At 35.8% G+C, this 24,339-nt stretch overlaps 1 protein-coding gene across 2 annotated transcripts; it reads left to right on the top strand.

Annotated features, from left to right (window-relative positions):
• The first annotated feature begins 1,764 nt into the window (after positions 1 to 1,764).
• LOC18444568 (ankyrin repeat family protein) lies at positions 1,765 to 22,643 on the top strand. Of its 2 annotated transcripts, XM_006854735.4 has the most exons (5): positions 1,765 to 1,844; positions 18,006 to 18,093; positions 20,798 to 20,862; positions 22,052 to 22,170; positions 22,346 to 22,643. In XM_006854735.4, exons 1-5 carry the CDS (start codon positions 1,800 to 1,802, stop codon positions 22,455 to 22,457), a joined length of 429 nt encoding a protein of 142 aa, XP_006854797.1. In that variant the 5' UTR covers positions 1,765 to 1,799; the 3' UTR covers positions 22,458 to 22,643. The 2 variants fall into 2 exon arrangements, with proteins under 2 accessions (XP_006854797.1, XP_088708769.1); XM_088852643.1 differs by lacking the exon at positions 18,006 to 18,093.
• Positions 22,644 to 24,339: the final 1,696 nt, after the last annotated feature.

The following is a 24,339-nucleotide window of genomic DNA, read 5'->3' as shown; positions in this document are numbered from 1 at the left end:
TGAATAACTTGATGTTATCCCAATGGTGTGAACTGATAGAAATGTTGGATAAGGCTCATATATCACATAATGCACGGGATGAGATTATTTGGGAGATTGAAAGTGATTGTGTTTTGATAGTAAACTCCTCTTATATTCATTTCTTTCATGATAGGTGGAGATAGTCATTTGCTCAAGCCACTCAAATATAACAATGACTTACTATCACAAAGTTCAAGTGGTTATCTGGTTGGCTGCTCAGGATAAAGTACTGACAATAGGATAACTTGATAAAAAGAGGTAAAATGCTGCCTAATGTATGTTTGATGTGCAAGGTAGATGGGGAGAATGATGTGCATCTATTTATTCATTGCCCTTTTACTATGCGGATTTGGTCTTGGTTGTTTGGTTTTTTAGGGTTGAATATAGTGCTTCCTCAAAATGTGATTGGGATTGTAATGCAATTAGCACTACCCCATCTGCCTAAGACTGGAAGCGTAGTTTGGAAGATAGCCAGATAGGTGATCCTTTAGGAGATATGGAAGGAGAAGAACAAATAGGACGTTTGAAGGGACTTCTATTCCCTTTGATAGATTGATTTATTTAATCAAACAATCAATTTGGTCGTGGCTATCGACTACAAAGAAGGGATGGAGTATCTCACAAGTAGATGTGATGATTAATTTGATAAATCTTTTTTCTGTTGGACTTAGTGGGGCTAGACCGAGATGTATTGGATTGCACTATGTCAAGGGAGTTTTAAGTTGAACTTTGATGGAAGCTCCTTGGGAAACCCTATGTTAGCTGGTATTGGTGGTGTGGTGCGTGATTGATATGGAGAGGTTATCTTCACCTATGCTGGTCTAATAGGTACCGCAAAAGCTAACTACACAGAATTGTGTGCCTTGTTATAAGGATTGAAGCTTTTCATCAATAGAGATCTTAGCAATTGCTATATGATTGAAAGAGACTATTTGAACACGATTAGATGGTGTAATAAGGAACAAAGAGTCCCTTGGGAGCTCAGATCTTTATAGTTATAGATCATGGATCTAACAGCATCTTTATCGATCTCATTTAGTCATGTTTATCACAAAGCTAATAATGTGGCTGATCTTTTGGCGAAGGGAGGTGTTTCTTTGCTTTCTCTTGTTGTCTCTAATGATGTAATTTCCCTTTTGTAGTTATTAATAAATGTAGTAATATTTGTCAAAAAAAATTGTTGTATTTTAATTTTATTCTTTTTTTCCATATTTTCGATTAAACTCAATTGTCCATCCTTTCTCTTCCTAACTCACTCCTAACTCACTTATAAAGAAGTACTAAAAAATCTGAAGTTACCTAAAAATAAACAAAACAGCCCTATAGATTTTAAAATTTGAAAGTTATTTTGGTTATTTTATTTATTTTAGAATATTTTTTTAACAAATGTGAGATGATGAGAATTATTAACTCCCCAAAACTCGAGCTTAATCAAATATACAAAAAGATAATAAAATGAAGATAATTTACATTCTTGAAAGTGAGACTCCAAGACAAAATATAGCATATGGATGACATGTTTTAATTTGATAATACAAATTCCTCATAAAATTCCCATAGAATATAAAAAAAAAAACAAACTTTTTTCGAACAAAAGAGGGTGATTTAGAGGGATATTTGGCAAATTATTTTGGGTAATTGATATTAACGCAAATTAGCGTGACCATGCCTAAATGCTCAATCGAAGTCTGCCTACTAATCGAATTTTCGTAGTTTGGCTTTTCGATTGAACCAGTTGCAGCGTGGAGATTCTCGGTCAGAGAGAGAGAGGATCGCTAATGGATTCAGCAACAAAGGAGGAGATGGTCAATGACCTAATCCAGGTACTATTTCTTCTTCTGGCCTCCGATATCTTCAGAGTAACAGCATTAAGTGTTCCTCTCATCCGCCGTTTTGGGTTGAACTTTACTCTCTCACTTTCTCTGTGAAGTATAGCCAAGTGTTGTTTTGATTTTTTGAGTAAACACTTTTACATAAGTAGAGCAATGTCAGCTTAGCCCTGGACAATCTGCGAAAGTATCCAATGAAACTTGCTGCTTTGTGAATAAAAAATTATTCCATATTATTTTCTTTTTGAGGTTTTGAAGACCCATACTGATCATATTTGGGAACTTCTAATGCTTCCTCTAATTTGCTTTTGATTTTGAAAATAGCCAGCTTGAATGATTGCCAATAGAAGTAGATGAGTTCTTCTTGTCATGTGATTAAATCAGCCGCAGTGTTTGCATAATTTCGTACTCAGTCTTTAGTCTTGAACATGAGCCATCCAAATCAAGATAGTGTTTTACCCCTTTTTTATGAGATAAACTATGAAACCCATGATGCAGCTAATCACCAACATCTGAATCTTGATGGGGAAGTCTCATTTCAACTTTCTTGTTACTTGTTGCGGATGATTATGATGAATAACTCCTGGTTTATGGTAGGTATTTTGGAGATTACATTGATATTTCTGATGCTAAACTTGTCAAGCTCGAAATCATAACCCCATAATACAAAATGTTCGAGAATAAATGGGTCAGCAATTACTTAAGGACAGTAGATAGCTCAACTTTTTAAGAATTATTGCATGGATGATGGATAACTCATTGGGACAGTAGATAGTTATTACCCAGATGTGCTTCATGACAACCAAAGGAGTATGAAGCTCGAAACTAGCCTATATTTACAGAGCAAGAACAGCCATTATTACTGATTTGAGCAAACTTTTTGTAACTAATTTAATGGTCTCCCCGTTTGTTGTTGAAGTACATAATACACATGTTTAAATCGAACAATAAATGATCTGAGCTTGAGATCTTCTAGTGCATCAACCTGTAAAGCATTTTTCACTTGCATTTCAATAACTCCATGCTTCAAACTCAATGCAAGTATTAATAGCAATTTTCTTTTCCTACGATTTTCACACTCGAAGTAACAGTACCATTGGCTAGCTAGATTTGATATTTGAAATAAATCCTTAATAAGGATTGCTATTTATCTTGATGTAATTATCGTAAAGAAATAGGCCACATGAAATTATGCGAGTTAATGAATGGAACGACACACACATAGTTAACATGCCATAAGAAACGGAGCAACACATGGATCTAGTCATAAACCCGATGAGTCTGCCATAAACATGCCCAAGTACCTCATGATACATTTCTTCGATTGATTTGGGTACCACTACCTTTTTTTCTCTTGTGAATGCTTCTAGTTCCTCTCCAGGAGGCTTTTAGCCATGAAACATTGCTATCCAACAAGTTCTACATGGTACATCTTTATTTTCTTTGTCATGCTTATCATGGATAAGGGACATTGGTGCCTCTAGTTATGTGCTTGATGGTGCCCGTCACCTGTCACATTCCCACCTCATTTCAGGTAACTCTACATTGTACACTACTGTTAAGATGATAGGGGAGTATCACAATGCTCATTCTTATCAAAATGGACATTTGATAACTCACAACAGGGGATCCACAAGGATTAAGGATATCAGCAGAGGAGTGTGCAAGTTTGCATGTGAAAGATGGGGAGTATTGTCACTTTCCCTTTCGCCATGGAAAGATGTCAAAACCACACAAGACTTTGTGACGGGTATCAATATAAAATACATAATTTTCTCTTACAAACCATGGTTTTGAGCAATTTTGGAGCCGCTCAAATCCTGCTGTCAAGGCTTCCAAATTAAATGGAAATTTCCCAAAAATATGCCACAGCGGTTAGGACTACCATTCCAATTTCATTCTCAATAAAAATGTTGAAATGGTCTCTAGATATGGTGAGACATGCCTGCTTATGAAATCGGTATTATGTTGTATGTCATTTCTTTCCTATTATTTATGAATGTCATACATGTTGATACCACATAAAATTGCGTCCCATATTATATTTTACATGGACAGATTTTCATTTAAAAATGGGGAATGACAATGGTATCTTCCTTATATAGAGGAACTCAAGAATGGAACAAAAAGATAGCAGACTCTCAAGCACAAAATATGTTCATATAACCAGAAAGACAACACAACATATAGTCTCTTAACAGAACACTATTTCACCAACAAAATAAAGAACTCTTTACTTCTAACATCTGTTTTCCAACTCCATAAGATTGGAGTTAGGTTAATTGTTAGGACACCTTGAAGAAGATTTTATCTTAGGACACCTCGAAAAAGATCTTATGTCAACTAGAGATTTTGACAGGGGACAGTGAAATGAGATAGAGCGTCATTTCTCAATTCTTTTCTAGGAGCTGGATATTTGGGTAGGGGTTTCTCCTGGATGTTACTTTTGAAGAATCTAAGCACCACCCATCTTTATCTTTGGATTGTTAGCCAAACATGACAAGATTCTCACTGTGGACCATCCCCAAAGCTGTGGCTGTAGATCCTAAATGTTTTCTTTTGTAATTGTTGCTGACCCCAAATTTTTGTAGCCTATGATAAAAGGCATAACAAACATGGATGCATTCTCTTATTAAAAATAATTTGTCAGTTTCCACCTCATCTCATCATTACTTCATCATGACATCATACATCCATCGTCATGTCATCACTTACATCATGATTCCTCTCAAACGTTCTCTCCTCTCTCTAGAACAATGAAGACTCTAAGAAGTCAAAATCGATGAAGAAGTCTTATAAAAAATAAGACGATGAAAGTGTAGAACAATATGGAAAGAGTTAAAGGCGGTGGAACAAGTGGCTCATCTAGAACCATATGGATGGGTGGTTGAAAAAAGTTTATAAATAAGTACGTAGAAGTTGAGAGAAGTAGGAAAACAAGAGAAAACCTTATGAAAAATCTTGTAATAGTATGGATCCTTCCGTCTATACTACTTCTATGTAACCCATGTTTTTACTATTCTAAATGCAATAGTGAAATTTTCTAGAGTGAATGCTGCTTCCTCTTCATCATTTCTACCATTATTTGCAAATTTCCAACAACTTTTGGTATCAAAGCTTCCTCAAATTCCAACACTTAGTATCAAAGCCTGGTTCATGCCCTAAGGGACCTCTTTGCCTAAGCTTTGCCTATGGCATCAATTTCGGGATGAATTCTACTCAAAACCTAATACCCATCCTAGATGGAGAAGATTACGATTCATGGAGTCTCCAAATGAAGACTCTCTTTATCTCACAAGATTTGTGGGATATTGTTGAAGAAGGCTGTCCAGAGCCAGAAGATGCAATTGCGCTTGAATCATGGTCACAAGCGAAACAAAATGAATACAAGGAAAATTAAAGAGTGATGCATTGTTAGCCTCACTCAAAAAAAATTAAAAGAGTGATGCAAAAGCCCTTCTCTTCATCCAGCAAGTTGTAAGTAAATTTATCTTTCCTCGAATTAAAATTGCTTCAAAATCAAAAGAAGCATGGGATATTTTGAAAAAGAATTTCAGGGATCTAAAAAAGTGATTTCTATCAAACTCTAAAATTTATGTAGAGAATTTAATAATTTGATGATGAAAGATAGTGAATCAGTTCAGACCTTTTTTTTAGCGTTGTTGGAATAATAAATGAGATTAGACGTTATGGAGATGTTTCTTGACAAAACAATTGTTCAAATAATTCTAAGAAGCTTGCTTGTAAAGTTTGACCATGTTGTAGCTGCCACAGAAGAATCGAAAGATTTATCTAAAGTTTCATTACAAGAATTAAGTAGATCTCTTTAAGCACATGAAAAAAGAACGAGTAGATTTTCAAATCAAAATGTATGACAAGCTTTTCAGTCGAAAGTGACAGTTTCAAAAAAGAAAAATATTGAAGAAAATAAAGAAGGGCAAGCTTTATATCCTTCCCCTAATGTATAAAACTTATATACTTCCCCCTATCCAACCGTCCATTCTGAATGGATAGTTGAAATGGCCCCAATCACAATGTCACGCGTCTACACTATTTTATTATTAATTTTTTTATACAAAACATTTTCATACCAAAATTTGGGCATCTACTCCTCTATTAATCCCACACCTATAAAAAATACTAAAAAATATTCTCAATAAAATAAAATGACCAAAATGCCCTCTAAAAGTTTCAAGGGTATTAAATGGCTATCTCTACATTCTGCCATCGATCTGCTAGTTCTAGACTCAGGAGCAATGCGATTACTCATATCTCTGTTGGAAACCATTCCTTCTACCAACAGGACCATATTAAACGATTTTTTTTAAGGTATTTTAAAAACCTTTTCTCTAAACCTCAGAACCCCTCCCTTTCCTTGGGAAGTCTCAATTTTCAGACCCTCCCTTCATCTCAATATTTTGCGGTTGGAAAGACCCTTCACCCTAGAAGAAATTTGTTTGGTTGTTTTTGTTCTTCCCAAAGACAAGGACCCTAGGCCTGATGGGTTTCTCATCGCCATTTTCCAACTTTTCTGGGACACCATTGCCCCAGATCTTTTTGCCTTCTTTGGTGAATTCTTCCATAGGGGTTGTCTCAATTCGGCTCTTAATTCAACCTTCCTTGCCCTTATTCCTAAAATAGAAGGTGCGCACAAAGTTAGAGATTTTAGGCCCATCAGTCTCCTAAATTCCTCATACATAATTCTTGCCAAAGTTTTGGCAACACGCTTGCAAGAGGTCCTTAGCACTGTGGTCTCCCCCTCTCGGTCGACCTTTGTTGCTAATAGAAAAATCTTAGATGGGGCCTTCATGGCTCATGAAGCTATTCACTCTAGATCCATCTCAAGTCAAAAGGGAGTTATATCCAAGCTTGACTAGGATAAGGCCTACGATCGAGTGGACGGGGATCTTCTCGAGTCTGTCCAATCTCGAATGGGGTTTGGATCCACATGGAGAATTTGGATCATAGCTTGCATTTCCAATCCCATTTCTCTATCCTCCTTAATGGGTCTCCTGTGGGATACTTCCCGGCATCTAGGGGCCTCAGACAGGGTGACCCCCTTTCCCCCTTTCTCTTCACCCTAATTGGAGAATTGTTTTCCAGATCCTTATTGCCCCTCTATGATGGGGGCCTCCTTACTGGTTTTAAGACCTCTCTCTTAGGACCTGTCATTTCTGATCTCCTTTATGCTGATGACACTCTCATCTTTTACGAAGCCCTCCCCAATGAAATTGACAACCTTTGGCTCTTTCTAAGGACTTTCGAACTTCTTTCCGGGATGAAAGTTAATATGTCAAAACCAAAGATGTTGGGAATTTTGGTTGATTCCCAGGAACTCCACAATCTATCTCAACACTTGGGCTGTAAAACGGCTGACCTGCCATCCTCGTACTTGGGCCTACCCCTTTGCATAGGTAAACTGAGAAAACACCTTTGGGATAACCTAATCGAGAAGTTCAACTGGAAATTCGCCTGCTAGAAAGAAAGGTTTCTATCACAAGGTGGTCGTCTTACTCTTATCAAAGCCACTATTAGAGGTTTCTATCACAAGGTGGTCATCTTACTCTTATCAAAGCCACTATTAGAGGTTTCTATCACAAGGTGGTCATCTTACTCTTATCAAAGCCGCTCTAGGTAGTAACCCTATTTACTTCATGTCACTCTTCCTTATTCCTCTCTCTATCATCAATCTCTTAAAAAAGCTCATGAGAGATTTCCTTTGGTCTGGTTCTTCTGATATCGACAATTTCCACCTTGTAGCATGAGATAAAGTTTTCTTTCCTAAAAGTGTAGGAGGATTAGGCATTAAAAAGCTCAGAACCATGAACCTCGCTCTGCTTGGCAAATGGTGGTGGAGGTCTCCTCCCCTCACCCTCTCCTTTGGAAAGTTGTTTGAGCCAAGTATGGCATTGGACCCGATGGGTGGTGGCCTAGAACCCCCACTTATAGATCGTCAGGGGTCTGGAAAAGTATCTTCTCCATCAAAGCTGCCTTTCTTAATTGTATCCGTTTGAAATTGGGCAATGGTCTTAGAATTAGATTCTGGCTGGATATTTGGTTAGGTGATTTCCCTTTTAACCTTCTCTTTCCCTCATATTTCCTAGTGGCCCTTAACCAGGATGCCCTTATATCGAACTATGTTGAGTTGAGAGGTTCATCGTTGGTCTTGTCTCCCACCTTTAGGAGAAATCTCTCAGATCAAGAACTTCTTTCTTTTCAATCTCTCCTTCAAACTCTTTTCTTCTGTTTTCAGCTTGCTTTCAAACCAAGACTCTATCATTTGGTCTCCTATCCATTTGGCTCTTTTACAGTATCCTCATGGTACTCTTTTTTACTTCCTGTTCTTCCTTTTGCTCCTGCCTTGAACGAAATCTGGTGTCTTGCTACCCCTCACAAGATGCAGGTCTTTCTTTGGGTTCTTCTCCACGGAAGAACCCTTACCTTAGATCAATTGTAACGTCGGGGGCTATCCCTTCCCAACCGTTGCATTCTCTGCCTCCATGATGAAGAAACTATTCCCCATCTTTTTATTCACTGCGGGGTTTCCTCATTCATGTGGTCTTCTGTTCTCAACCTCTTCGGTTTACAATGGGTAACCCCTCCCTCTTTAGACAGCCTTTTCTTAACTTTCTTATCCCCTCCTTTCCCTAAAATTGGTAGGAAACCTTGGCAGTTGGCAGTAGCTACTACCCTCTATAGTATTTGGATAGAGAGAAACTCTGGGACTTTTAGAGGCACTTTTCACAGTAACCACTCCATTTTAGATTTGTTACTTGTCCTTATCCCTCTTTGGGCCAACCTTATCCCCTCTTTAGCCTCTCTCCCATCTCACACCTTCATAGCCTATTTGAAACCTATCCTTTACACCTTCAGGGGTCTTTTGGTTATCATATTTTATTGAAAATATTTTTAAATTGTTTTTGAGGCGCACCCCATGGAGGTGATGACACATACCAAATTTCATATTCCTATAATTTGTAGAAAAAATTAAAATAAAATACTCTGAAGTGTCGGATCTAGATCAAACAGTCATTGGCTCACTTGATCAAAATTGAACGGCTGGATGGGGGGAAGTATATATCTTCCATGCAGTAGGGGAAGTATGATGTGGGTATATTCCTCGGACAAAAATCAAAAGCCTTTTCAGTATTTTCTTAGTTTAAAGCCCATGAAGAAAAGCAAAGTGGTTTTCCATTTAAATTTTTGACAATTGACCAAGGAGGAGAATTCACATTAAAAGCATTTTGGAATTTTTGTAAGAATAATGGAATCAAAATAGAATTAACAGCAACATATATTCCATAGCAAAATGGAGTAACAGAGAGAAGAAAAAGAACAATAGTCGAAATGGCTTGGAGTATGTTGAAGGGTAAGAATCTTCCTAATAAATTCTAGGTTGAAGCTGTTTATATTGCTGTTTATATTTTGAACAGGTCTCCTACTAAATCTCTACAAAATAAAACACCTTTTGAGACCTGGTATAAGAGAAACCAAAACTAAAATTTTTCAACGTTTTTAGATGTATTGCTTATGGAAAAAGCACTTCCCAATACAAAGAAAAATTTGATGGAAAAGCCGAAAAATATATCTTTATTGGATACAGTGAAGTTTCAAAAGCTTGTCTTTTCAATAAAAAACACAAATGAAATGGTGATTTCTAGAGATGTTATTTTTTATGAGAAAAGTGAATGGATCTGGAATGAAAAATCTGGTCAAGAATAAAAAAATTTACAGATTGATGATAGAAATATAATTTGAGAAACAAGCTCTTCAAGTCCAAGACAAGAAAGTCCAAGTTCAAGTTCTTCAGATTCAGAGACTCTAAAAAAAAGTAAGATCTCTTTCAGAAATTTATGAGTCATGTCATGTTGCATTCTTTTCTAGTGAACCAGAAATTTTTGCAGAAGCAACTAAAGACAAAAGTTGGGTAAATGCCATAAATCAGGAAATTTCCATTATAAAAAAAATAATACATAGGAATTAATTGATCGCCCATAAAGGAAAGAAATAATTGGCTGAAATGGATCTACAAAATAAAATATAATGAAGATGGTTCCATTAAAAAACACAAAGCTCGACTGGTGATGAAAGGTTACTCCCAACAACCTAGAATAGATTTCAATAAAAATTTTGCCCCTATTGCCAGAATGAAAACCATTCGAACTGTTTTGGCCATAACTACCTAATTAAAAATTCTAGTTTTTTAGTTGGATGTAAAATCTACATTTTTGAATGGGGAACTTGAATAAGAAGTATATGTAGAACAACGTTTTGTTGAAAAAGGAAAAGAAGAAAAAGTTTATAAATTGCAAAGGGCTTTATATCGGCTAAAATAGGCTCCAAGAGCTTGAAACAACAAAATTGATAAGTATTTTCAAGGAGCCCAAGCGACCTTCACTGTATGTAAAAAATGGAAGTGGAAATTCATTCCTAAGTGTATGCCTTTTTGTGGATGATTTGATTTATACTAGTAAAAACAAAAAAATTGTGGAATAATTTAAGAAAGGCATGATGAAAGAATATGAAATGACTGATTTGAAAATCATGAAATATTTTCTTGAAATCCAAGTACAACAGTCAGAAGGAGAAATTTTTATATCAAGAGAAAATATGTTGAAGATCTCTTGAAAAAATTCAGAATGTCAAATTGCAAGCCAGTGAGTACTCCAATAGCAGTGAATGAAAAACTGTCAAAATACAATGGTGCAGAAAAAATTGATGCATTAATTTATCAAAGCTTGGATGGATGCTTAATTTATTTGACTAATACAAGGCCAGACATTGGGCATACAATCAGTATTTGTTCCACGTTCATAAATGAATCAAGTAAACTGCATTTTACAGCAGCAAAAGGATTTTGAGTAAATCCAAGGAACAAAGAAACACAACATCAAATATATTTCTGAAAACGCTGCTAATCTTGTTGGAATTTCTGATAGCGATTTGGCTGGTTCTATTGATCATCAGGATAGAACTTCTGGCTATGTATTCAGCCTATTTATAAAAATGATATCGTGGTCATTGAGGAAGCAAAATATTGTTGCACTATCATTAGCAGAAGCCAAATATATTTCAGCAAAAAGCACAACATATGAACCTGTCTGGCTCAAAAGAATTTAATCAGATTTGCAGCAAAAGCAGAATTCCCCCACAATAATTTTTTGTGACAATATTTCAGCATTTGTGACGAAAAACCTAGTATTTCACCACCAATCGAAGCACATAGAAAGTCGGCATCATTTCATCAAGGAGCTGACAAAAAAAAGAGAAATAGAGCCGAAATTCATCAACACAAATGAGCAGTTTGCACATACATTCACAAAGACAATTTCTACAGACAAATTGATCCAGTTTAGAGTTACCATGAGAGTGATAAATTAAAAAGGGATGTTAAAAATAGTTTGTCACTTTCCACTTCATCTCATCATGACATCATACATCCATCATGTCATCACTTGCATCATGATTCCTCTCAAACGTTCTCTTCTCTCTCTAGGAGATTGAGGACTCTAAGAAGTCAGAATCGGTGAAGAGGTCTTATAAAAAATAAGATGATGAAAGTGTAGAACAATATGGAAAGAGTCAAAGGCGGTAGAACCAAGTAGCCCATCTAGACCCATATGGATGTGCGGCAATGTACAATAAGTCGGAGGCGGCTGCCTAGGCGGTGGGGGTGCTAGGCAGCCCCGGCAGGCGCCCAAGCCCAAAACAAGTTGATGATTTTTTTTTTAAATTTGGATCCCCTACACCTCCCCCAATTTTATTATATATAAAATTGTCTGTTTTATTGTTCAATAAGTAAGTTTTGTCTGTATTGGCTTTTTATTACAAATAGGAAGTAACATGGACCCTTTAATGTATTGGCTTCTTATTAAGCCAAAAAACAAATCTTGGTAAAACAAACACATCAAAATTGCAATGATATAACACAAAATCGAAAAAGAATATCACACATGGAATTATTTAATAAGCATTAAGCAAATATTAAACTAACTAATAAAATAATTATGCTTTATGAATCATACATCGAGAAAACACATCACACATACAATTATTTAATAAGCAATTATTAAACTAACTAATAAAATAATAATCCAAATAGACAATAACATGTCAAATATATATCACAAAATATCAAAGAAAAATACAAATAGCAAAAAATAACATCATTAGACAATAGACATTAAGGGAACAAAATTCAAAACATAATGAAAACTATTGAAATATACCAACCTTCTTGAAGTGGACTCGATTTTAGGCCAAACTGAAATGTTTGGGTTCCCAAATCTCCTCTTTTACAGCAGCTGTAAGCCTAAAAAAAGATTGGGGTTGAGTATCCTTTAACATCGTGACCATTCGAGGATTTTGAAAAAAATTTCGACCTCTCAAAAAAACTTCAAATCTAGTTTTTTTCAAGTTGTTTCTCACTCTAAAGTTAACTAAAATTGTTTTGGGGGGCACGAATGACCCCACAAACCCTTATCCCCCCTTTTAATGTGGTAAAATGACTTTTTTTGCTCCTTTTCCACCATACTCCTGCAGGCAGCCTAGGTGGGCGCTTAGTTCCAGCACTTAACAGTGACCACCTTAAGAACGCCTAGGCATTTTCTTCAGAAAGCAGCCTAGGTGGTCAAGCGGCATACTTTTAGAACATTGATGTGTGGTTTAAAAAGTTTATAATTAAGCATGTGGAAGCAACATGGAAGTAAGATGGAAAATAAGAGAAAACTTTATGACAAATCTTGTAATAGTATGTGATCCCTCATTCTATATTACTTCTTTGTAACCCATGTTTTTACTATTCTAAATGCAATAATATAAATTTTTTGAGTGAATAATCCTTCCTTTTCATCTTTTTACCATTCTTTGCAAATTTAAAACAAATTTTGGTATTAAAGCTCATTCTCAAAAAAAAAAAAAATATTTTGGTGTCAAAGTTTCCTCAAATTTTTTAATTTATAAACTTTTTTAACTGCCCATGTTGTTGTATACTTTCTTTGTCTTCTTTTTTTATGAGACCTTTTCACCGATTTTGACTTCTTAGAGTCTTCATTGTTCTAGAGAGAGAAGAGGATGTTTCGAAATCATGATGTAAGTGATGTCATTTGTTGGATTTATGATGTCATGATGACATAATGATGAGATGAGGTGGAAACTGACAAATTATTTTTAACATCCTCCCTTAATTTGTCACTCATGGTATCTTTGAACTAGATAAATTTGTCTGTACAAATTGTCTTTGTGAATATATGTACAAGATGGTCATTTGTGTTGATGAATTTTGGATCTATTTCTCATTTTTTTGTCAGCTCCCTAATGAAATGATCCCGAATTTCTATTTGCTTCGATCTGCTGTGAAATATTGGATTTTTCTTCATTGCAATTGTTGACATATTGTCACAGAAAATTGTTGTGGGGGAGTTTTGCTTTTGTTGTAAATTTGATAAAAATTCTTCTGAGCCAGAGGGCTTCACATGCTACGTTTGTTGCTGAAATATATTCGGCTTCTGTTGACAATAGGGCAACGATATTTTGTTTCCTTGATGACCACGATATCACTTTGTACCTAGGCATAATAAACGGCTGGAAGAGTTTTACCGATCATCAATAGAAGTTGACTCATCACTATCGGAATATCCAACAAGATTAATATCCTTTTCATAAACATATTTGATACCATGTTTCTTTCTTTGTTCTTTGGATATATCTCAAAATCCTTTCGGTGTTGCAAAATGCAGTTTACTCGGCTCATTCATGAATCTAGAACAAATACTAATTGATTGCACAATGTATGGCCTTATGTTAGATAAATTAAGGATCCAACCAAACTTCAGTAAATCAATGCATCAACTTTGTTTGCACCATCGTAATTTGACAATTTTTCATTCACTATCATTGGAGTAGTCACTGGTTTGCAATTTGACATTTTGAATTTTTTCAAGAAATCTTCAACATATTTCCCTTGAGAGATAAAAATTTCTCCGACTGTTTTACTTGGATTCCAAAAAAATATTTCATGATTCCCAAATAAGTTATTTCATATTATTTCATCATGGTTTCTTAAATTCTTCTACCATTTTTTGGTTTGTACCAATATAAATCAAACGATCTACATAAAGGCATACAATTATGAAGGAATTTCAACTTCCCTTTTTTACATACAGTGAATTTCCACCAGTTTTTGGTTTGGGCTCCTTTTGAATCCATTTTGCCAAAAATGTTTATCAATTTTGCTGTTCTCAAGCTTTTGGTGCTTGTTTTAGCCCATGTAAAGCCTTTTTCAGTTTATAAACTTTTTCTTCTTTTCCCTTTTCCAGTGTTTTAAAATGTGGCTGCCCAATGCATCGAACTTGCCCGCATTTGTGGTGTGGAGAGATGCGCCCGCATATGCACCACATCTCACCGCATCTTGCATCAAAGCCACATCAGGCCACATAATCTATCTATGATTTTTTTCAAAACTGTACCCTTGGGTAAGGATAATAAGGTCATTTTGACCTTTGAAAATGGCAGGAAAGGGTTTGAGGGGGTATTAAACCCCCCATACAACATTTTTCAGCCACATCCGTGGCTTTTATTTGATCGATTTGACTTCATAACTTTTGCTTGTTGATTTGAGGAAGTTTAGGCGAACATTTGACAACAAATCGAGGGTTTCAAGAGCCATGAAGATGATGATTGTAATGACTCTTCTTGAGTTTGACTTTAAAACTCTTTAATCTTCATGGACTTTTGGTTTGTAACTTTAAGGTTTGTGGTTACAGATTTGTGCTTATTGTTGTTGATTGTTGAATGTTTTATGAAGTTCGTTTCAAGTTTCTAGTTTCTATCAGGGGATAGTGGATACAAAATCTCCGATAGCTAATACTTTTGGAGTTAATGAATAAACTAAATACCTACTATCACATATATCACCTCCATATTTTTTCCTATGCATTAACCTATTTTTTTAGATTTTTTAGAACTTTTTTATTTACTGACCGCATCGCCGTGATGCACCCGCATCCAGACCGCATCGAGCCGCGTTGTCGTGTTGGCCCCCCCACCACTTTTGGCCGCATCCAGCATTTTAAAACATAGCGTTTTTCAACAAAACCCAATTCAAAATCGATTTCAGTCTAATTATTTCTTTCCCTTTTGGGCAATCAACTAATTCCTATGTATTGTTTTTCTTTGTCACAGAAATTTATGAATCATGTCATCTAGCATTCTTTTCTAGTGAACTCCGCTCAGATGAAATTCTGATGTAGGCAAAATTGAGGGAACAATAAAATTAGCAATAAACAAGACAAACACAAGAACAAGTCGAAGAAACTTAGGGTTTCTTCTCCATACCCCAAGTTAGGGCTCCAAAAGCCTAAGCTTTTCTTTCAATTTCTAAAAATCATGTGTAATATACCCTCTCAAGGCCCTACACATCTTTATGCTATAATTCAATATTCAAGGACATTATAGGTCTATACAATGATTAAAATGATCTATATATCCTAACTTAAATTTAAATTTTGTAATGTCAAATTTACCCATATGAATAGTACCCATGAATACTGCTCATGTATAGTACTTGTGAATAATATTCATGAAATAAATAAAAAATTTGTAAAAACCCTAGAATTCCTAGAAACTAAAGAACCCTAGAATTAAACCTTAAAACTAAAATCAAATATACATCCTTTAAAATTTAATAAAAATTAAAAATAAGTATAATTTTTCCCTCGATCATTATCCTCTTGTTGGAGAAAACTCATCCTCGAGTTTTCAAGTGTGCTAAGATGAACTCAGCATAAAAAATACCTTCTTCAACCTTCTTTTTCGTTGTTGGCTCAAATACTATTCGTGGTAAAGATAGTTCTTCAAGAAACGGATCATGATATGTATATTAAGGAATCAGGGCCACAATGTGCAGATTCTAAATCGACCATGCTTCCACTGCACAACTCTGATTCCAATACCCTGAATTTCTTGAATGCATTACCTCATCGATATTAATGAGATCTTCAAAGGCCATGATTTTGTTCAATCCTCCCGTTGCCTTCTCTCCATATTCTTCACTCATCCAAAATCTCATGATCATCATCTAGATCCTTATCATAGATCGGATCTCCTAAGAAATCTTATTGTTCATCTGAGTATATCGAAGATCGGTGGTGAATCCCAATATACAATTTACTGACTTTCCATGCAATCTATGTCAAAATAAAAAATCTCATCCTCCAAATTGAAAACCCTAGAGTAATGTTCCCCACATCTAGGTCTTCTATCACTATCCTCATCACTCGACTTTACACGCAAAGCGCAAAAGTGAAAATGCGTGTACTCTAGATCCTCTTGGGCTAAAGATCACCGTCTTGCCCATTATTGAGGCTCGCGAATTGTTGTGCCAGCTGTTGTAGTTGCCTTTCAAGTTCCTCAATTCTATCATTTATGGGATCACATATTGGATTTATGAAAATCCCCCTTCTACGGCCCCTTCTCGTTGTCAAAGGTTCGTTAAAATCACAAACCCTAGGCAATTAATCAACATAAACGGCTGAAATCAGCAAGATCTAATTTGTTTTGGCAAAATTTTTGTCAAAATCAGCAAACCCTAGACCCCACCTGTAACTTCCCCTCTTTGTTCTTGATCTAGGGCACAAAAAATATTCGTTACAATGATGTCCGTACACTGCTACAGTAGATTCCGTACACTGCTACACTAATTTTGTGCACTGCTACAGTATATTTTGTGTGGATCGCGGGCTCTAATACCACTGATGCATGGAAAATTGAGGGAACAATAAAATTAGCAAGAAACAAGCCAAACACAAGCACAAGTCAAAGAAATCTAGTCTTCTCCATACCCCAAGCTAGGGTTCCAAAAGCTTAAGCTTTTCTCTTTTCAATTTCTAAAAATCATGTGTAATTGACTATCGCAAAGCCCCACACACCTATATACTATAATTCAATGTTCAAAGACATTACATGTCCATACAATGATTAAAATGACCTATATATTTTAATTCAAACTTAAATTTCGTAATGATAAATTTACCCTTGTGAATAGTACCCATAAATAGTACTCATAAATAGTATTTGTGAATAATACTCATGAAATAAATAAAATAACTATAAAAACCCTAGAATTCTTAGAAACTAAAAAACCCTAGAATTAACTAAAACTAAAATCGAAATATACATCTTTTAAAATTGAATAAAAATAAAAAATAACTATAATTTTTTCCTCCATCACATTACATGCAGGATTCAACTATTCTTACTGAATTCTATTTGAGGTTTCTTGGGTCATGGACGAAATTTTGAAGGGTCTTATGGATCACTGGCCCTCTCTTTGGTTGAACAAAAAAGGCCATGTACTATTGAAGTTTTTATTATGTGTGGCTTGGTTATTTTTTGATGTATTTGGAATGAAAGAACCAACATGATCTTCAAGGATGCTTTGTGAATGTAACTTAATTTATTATGTTTTGGTTTCTTAGATGGACTGCGTGAGATTTAAGTAACACATTTGCGCTAATCCTGTGGGCCCTTAGCCTTAAAAAGTTCTTCACTTTCAAGGCAGGGTACCTGGTTTGTTAATGTAAGCTGATTTATTTTGTCTCATAACTTAGGCTCAGACCTGGGGTCTTTATGGATTGAGGTAATTAATGTTCCTTAATCCTTAGTGTCAATGATAACAAGAAGAAACTCCATCCTTCCAGTACGGGGAATTCTAACAGTCACAAGCTTGGTGGGGGTCTCAATACCTTGTTGAACCTATTGGCATTTGTCACTTAACTGAGGTGGAAGAACTGGTTTGCACCTTTTTGGGTTTCTTCCTCTTTGTTCTTGAGCCCCTAGATTGTGTAGATCCTCTTAGGTAGGGTGTTCATATCCTATACACTGAGCAATATTCTGTGTTAGAGTAGTTCTCAAACTTCGTTACTTATTGCATCCAAGGATTATTCTTTAGTTTCTGGCTTGACCAGTTTTGGCCTGTTCAACGTGACACCATATTTAATTCTTTTTTGCTTCTTAACTTTATTGAGGGTGAGGAAAACGGCAAATTTATTTCTGGCCATATGCTTGTACGTATTTCGTTAATCCCTCTCCCCACCTTGCATTTAGTGTCATTATTCCTTTGTGTTTGGTGACTGACTCATTCATTGTTTTCGTTAGGCTGCCAGATACAACGATATTGATGATATAATAAACTTGGCATCGGAGGGTGTCTCTCTGGATTTGAAGGATTCACAAGGCCGCACAGGTTATGTCTCATCTGGATTAAAATATATTTGAAATACCGGACAGTGGGTAGAAACCTTTTTGTACAGACTATGGCAAGTGTGTGAAAGTTAGTCTTTAGCAGTAATATTATTCCACTGATGACAGTGATTCTTATCCATTTGATCTTCACATTTGATGGTTTGGATGATAATGGAATAAATTGTTCTATTGCTTCCTTGATATAAAACATTTATGGGTGCCCCTGTAAAACTCTTGAAATATTGGGTATGGTATGTTAAAAGTTATTGAACTCAATCATTGTACTGAAGAGGCTCAAGATGAGCACCTCCTTTCTACAGATGAGGTGCTCCCTAGAGTTTGAACCAAAAAAATGTGTGCGCGTGTGTGTCGGGTGGGTTTGTGCTATGTGGTGTTTTTTTTGGGGTTGGAGACAGGGGGGGGGGAGGAGAAAAGTGGGGGAGTGTGTTGGGGTTTGGGATGGAGGGAGGGAGGGAGGGAGAGACTAAGGGAGGGGGAGAGGGAGGGAGATCGTAGATTTTTTATTTAAGAGATCATAGGTTTTGATACCTATACACTCATAGATGTAGTTTGTTGTGTAAGAGATCATACGTGAACTTTTGTTTTTTATATATAAAAGATAAAGGTAAAAGCCCAAGGCAGAAAATCTGGAAGGAGTTCTAGAAAACTGCATTTTTTTGCAGAAATAGCATGTCTTTTCTAGCCTTGGATCCATTGATCCACCTTTCTCCCTTGGAATGAGGAGCAATTTTCAAAATCCAAGGTGAAGAAACCTGTGTAGAGCCTGAGATTTTTTCTATGCATGGAAACCCCAGATTTTTTTTTGAGGAAAGGTTAACTTGTATTAACATTGTAAGAGATTACAAAATTAGAGTTCCGAAGTCACCCACAGCTGGGGCCTCGGTAAAAAATCGTATGACCAAATTTGTACAGTGGCTTATAACAATGCCCAGTTGCTTGGTTTTTACAGTGTAGTTAAAAAAACAGGAAAGAGGGCATATAGAGTCACCCTTGTACAAAGATATTCCAAAAGCTTTCAAAACACTCCTGTGCTAAAATTAGACTGCTGTGCAAAAACTCAGACTGAGATGTGGAGGTTGTATGCCCCTAGTCTTGCATCAAAAAAGGTGGACCCGGGTTGCACTTCTAGCTCCCTCTTTCGCTAGCCGATCTGCAGTGTCGTTGGATGTCCACCAAATATGCATCCAGGAGACGTCCATAGCCCTGCCAATGTGATGTATCTCATCAAATATAGGAATAAGGTGCCACGGTGGAGGGCTAGAATTACTAGCCCAGGAGAAGACATTCTTAGAGTCCCCTTCCACAATGAGGTGTGGGCCCCACACAAGATTATAGTTTTTCAAAGCATGCAAAAGGGCCAAACTTTTGGCATGGGTGGAGTCCTTAAGACCTATGTACTCTGAAAGAGCAAGGAGGACGGTGCCTTTGTGGTCTCTATAAACTCCTCGAACCCCTGCTGCGGGTTGCCTAAGAAGCACCCATCAAAATTAGCTTGATCATTCCTTGAGGGGGGGGCCTGCCAGTTATTAGGTCTAGTAATAGATTGAGGTCGAAGATGAAGGAGGTTGACCCAATGGGGGAAGAAGAAACTCCCTGGTATGCCTTTAAAAGTCTTTTGGTTTGAAGCCTGAAATGTGACCAAAGAAACTGCTCTGTGAAATATAGCAGAAGGTTAGAGTTTGCATCCACGAAAGTTTCTAGAGTTTCTTTCGAGCCAAATGGACCAGATAAGGAAACCCCGGATTTTGAATGTAGGAAACTCAAGTACTCTGGATTCTATAAAGCACATTCTAGAGGAAAAGGTTATTTTATTACTCTAGTTCCCAGCTTAAATATTAGAAATTGTGGATAACTGTAGAGTTGCGCATTGGATTTTGAAGCAAATGACTGGAAAATATAGAAGAGATATAGGATGTTACTGGCCTCATATGAACAGAGTAATACTTAAAGTTTGCAAAATAACTGAACCAGCACTCAAATGACAGATTTTCCAGCTTTCCAAAGCAATTTCTTTGCACCACTAGATTTGCTCTCTAAAGATTTTTCCTATACTATACCTGTAAAAACTGTACTAGCTCAGCTTTACTATTTTTAGGCAATGATTGAAACTGCTGCAATCACTGTTGTCCTGACTGATGTTATATTCTAATTACTCACTATCTATTTACTTCATGGCACCATTGAAGCATGTTTTCCACACCAAATATGATCATTCAAATTGCTTCAACGAACTAATAAATAAATATTTCAATTGGGATTTTAATTAAAAAATGTAAAACACCCATAAATGATCACTAATTTAACACTCCATCAATGCTATTTTTATTAATTTCAAAGTCGCCATGGTCAGATGTGTAACAATATGTTGGAGGGAAAATTTCCAAATTTGTCCCTACACAAAGGTTAAATACTGCACAAACTAATAACTAGTTTTTTAAACGTGCCATGTATTTTTTTTTTTTTTTTTCTTTTTTTTTGTTTTTGTGGGGTGGGGGGTGCGCAATATTGTACATTTTACCTCATATATACTCTGTCAGATCTGATTGTGGTCTGTTTGAAATTAGTAAATTGTGTACAGGTGAGATTTAGAATTACCTCTTTTTTACGAGTTTTTTGATAGCAGTCCTTTTCAATATACATATTTGGACTCAGTTGACGAGAGCTTATTCTTGTTTACTTTTCAGCACTTCACATGGCTGCTGCTAACGGTCATCTAGAGGTTGTGGATTATCTCATCAGAAATGGAGCGGTAATGAGGCTGTCTTCATTACACACTGAACTTCTATTCTTTGTGCTGTAGCATGGTGCCTTGAAATCTACCATCTAATATTAGATAGTTTCCCTAGAGACAAGGGTACTTTTGGTACTTTGGTTCAGTGTCTTATGATTAGTCATGTCACTTTCACTATTACATATGTCATGAAAGTTTACTCCCTTGGATTAATGGAGAATTTTATTGAATTCATTCATTTCTTCTAAGTGTTGAAGTTTCAAAAAGAACCAAGAATTTGGATTTCCTGTTTGACTGATTTGTTGTGCAATCAGGGTTATAAGTTTTCAGTGAATACAATTGTTTCTATTTTGTAAATGTACATCATCGGTTGATTCATGATGGTATTCTGTTTGAAAATGTTGACTCAAAATGTTTGCAGATCAGCTGAGGCATTCTTGTGTTTCTCTATATTTTGTTATTTTGAATTCCTTTATGCATTCTGCGTTCATTCTGTGCCCTCTTTCCTGAGGGCAATTGTTTCATATGGTATTGTATTGTGCTACTATTTTTTTGGTTATGTATTATATTGTAGTTGAAGAATTTCTCATTCATCACCATGGTTCTGCACCCTTCTCATGTACATTTCAATTTATTTTGCTATATGAAACGTACTTGAGAGGAGCACGGAACCATGCTGATGAATGATAGCTTCTTCAACCCTGTGATGCCCTTCAAATTCGTCTTTCTACTTCTTCACGTGTGCAATGATTTCAAGTGCTAACATGGGTTAGGAACCGCCTGAAACCAATTTGCCAGGGCTTGTGATTCGGCAAAGATGAAATTTCAGTAGGTGTCTTTATTTTGGTTCCTTTTTACCCTTTGTTTCGTCCGAGATATTAAAGGCTGCTTCCTCAATAGATAAAGAGATTTTTGAAAGTTCGTGTTTTTTCATTGGGTTTCAGCAAGATCTTAGTGTCTGTCATTATCCATTATTGGACTTTTCTCCATTTGACATATTTGTAATTTAGGTGGTTATTTCTTGGAGAAATTATACCTTCTTTATTCATGTAATGTTCAGTGAGCTTTGGTAGCTGCATTGGAGAGAGTCAACAAATCTTGTTGCCTCCAAATGCTAGCTGTTATTGGAAGATTTTATCCATTGTTTTTATTACATGTTTGCTGCTGATATTCTTGGAGTCAAAATACTTTTTTCCTTTTCCTGCAGGATCCCAACGCTTCAAACATGGAGAATAATACCCCCCTTCATTATGCTTGTCTCAATGGGCACACCCAAGTGGTTACGAAATTGACATTGGCTGGAGCTAATGTCGCTGCCTTGAATAGGTATATTATCCTGGATTTGTAATTTTTTATAACATTCTCTCATTTACCCGACCCAAAATAGTATGTAAAAAGCTATGATGATGATGATGATTCTCCATAAGTTGTCACTGCTTATTTGTCTTTTTCTCCTTTAAGCTAACCTTAGGACGATTGAAATATTTGTCTTGTTGATCAGTCACGAGAAATCTCCAGTTGATGAGGCGTTGAGCAGGGGGAAGATGGAGGTGGTTGCTGCAATCGATGCCGTATCTATGCAAATGGAACTTGACAGCGCTAAAATATCATAACTTGTTCTTAACGAGCTGCTAAGTCCTCAAAATTTTATCTTCTTGTAATAATCTATCTAATATAATTAAATTTTCTGGAAAATCGTCAACTCAATGTTGTTAGTGTGCACTTTCTTTGAATTTTCCACAGATCTTAAGTGGTTATCTTTTCCAGTGGAACCTTAAGGTTCTCCAATGTTCTTTTAACTTTCTTGTGATTTTCCTGGTTATTTGATGCTTGCTATATAGTGTTGGGAAGGCCTCTTCTTAGCTGCCTCCGTTAGGTCTTGGACTTTTGCTTTCTGACATTACAAAAAGTTGTCAACGGTTTTGCTGAGGCAACAGAAAGCAAGTGGAACCCAAGATAAGCAGCAACTAATAGGCTCTTACAGGAAATTTAAAGCAATTAGTCTTTTGTCAGAGAAAAATTAGATTTTGGGGTTATTTGGATCTTTAGTTTTTTTTAATCGTATTCGTGTCTTGAATAGATTATTTTGAGGAAAAAGTTTATATAAGGTCTCAACCTTATATTGTACGGGTAAGGTGTACTTAAAGAACCGCTAGTGAAGGTTGTTCCTATGCTGGAAAATCTCCCAATCGATCATCTCGACTTCGAGATTAGTTGACATGTAAAAAAAAGGGGATTCTAGGCCTAAAAATTGTTAATCTTCTAACATCTTATTTGGACCGTCCATTTTTAAGATTTTCAAGTGTTTATAAGTCAGCTTGTCACCATTTTTAGAATTTTAAATTTCATAATTAAAGGCAATAATAAATTTTCATATCATTGCAAAGCAAATTGCGTTTTCGACATAGTTTTGAGGTGCACCTTAAGTCAATAGTATCAGGTTGACACCTTATGCAAACCTTACTCTTATTTTGAAGCTAAAGGTTGAATGGATGAAGGGCTAGGATTTAATGTGATTTGGGTTTCTTTGGAGCAAATTAGGATTTAGGGTTTCTTCTGTAAGTATGTAATTAGACAATAAAAATAATAGAGCGGAGAATAAGAGTTTTTTTGGGTTTTGTGAAAATATTTTTAGGCATGGACTCTTTTGCAGATCTTGAGAGGTATAATTTTACATTCTTTATTGTTCGGTATTTTTTTTTTTTTAGTTTTGTGGTTTATTTATTTATTTTTTTGCTCTTTTTATCAATTGGTACCAAAGCTTTAGAGGATCAATCAAAATGCCACCAAAACCTATTATTTTAATTGAGAAAATATTTCCACAAATAATGGACCCGTGAATCAACAAATTAAAGAGCATAAATCAAGTGATGGAAGAAATTTAAAGTTAGATTTGCGGAATTTGAGGATAGGGTCAAATTCATGGAGAGATCAGTTAAATAAATGTGGCTGCAACAATTAGATAATACCCATCACTGAAAAGAAGGTACTTTCACTCTCATAGATCTGGTGCCAAATCTTTTTCCAAAGGATGAATTGATATTCATCACATGCTCTAGGTGTTGAGCCTATACGTAATGAACAAATTTTGAAGCAAGAATCACAACTCGAGGAAGGTCCACATGATATCAGTGTCAAGCTCGACCTTCCCAAGTTTGATGAGGAACTCGAAGGAGAAACTAAAATTAAGATTATACTTTATATTGCAAAGTTCCATTATAAGTTGCAATTCAAGTGTTTGATTAATTGATTTATTGAATAAGATAAAGTACCCATGCCAATTATGGGACTTTATGACCAATTATTCAAGTAGCTTGGGACTTTATAACCAACTATTCAAGTAGCTTTTAAAGGATGTGATGTGCAAATACATTCAAAGTCGAGCTTCTCCCAATCAAGTGAGAATGATGCCCTCAGTTTATTTATTTATTATTATCATTATTATCATTACTATTATTATTACTATTATTATTTTTATTTTTATTATTTTCAAGT

Source organism: Amborella trichopoda, chromosome 1 (genome assembly GCF_054954075.1).
Source record: "Amborella trichopoda isolate Santa Cruz 75 chromosome 1, AtrichopodaSantaCruz75HAP2 v2.0, whole genome shotgun sequence".
NCBI lineage: Eukaryota > Viridiplantae > Streptophyta > Magnoliopsida > Amborellales > Amborellaceae > Amborella > Amborella trichopoda.
This window is presented reverse-complemented; position numbering and strand designations above follow the sequence as displayed.

What these genes read in the sequence shown, in the direction of transcription:
- LOC18444568 (XM_006854735.4), top strand. Translation starts at nt 1,800, where the DNA reads ATGGATTCAGCAACAAAGGAGGAGATGGTCAATGACCTAATCCAG. An exon ending in GGATTCACAAGGCCGCACAG is followed by an intron (nt 18,094 to 20,797) that starts GTTATGTCTCAT and finishes TTTACTTTTCAG; the next exon opens with CACTTCACATGGCTGCTGCT. An exon ending in ATCTCATCAGAAATGGAGCG is followed by an intron (nt 20,863 to 22,051) that starts GTAATGAGGCTG and finishes CTTTTCCTGCAG; the next exon opens with GATCCCAACGCTTCAAACAT.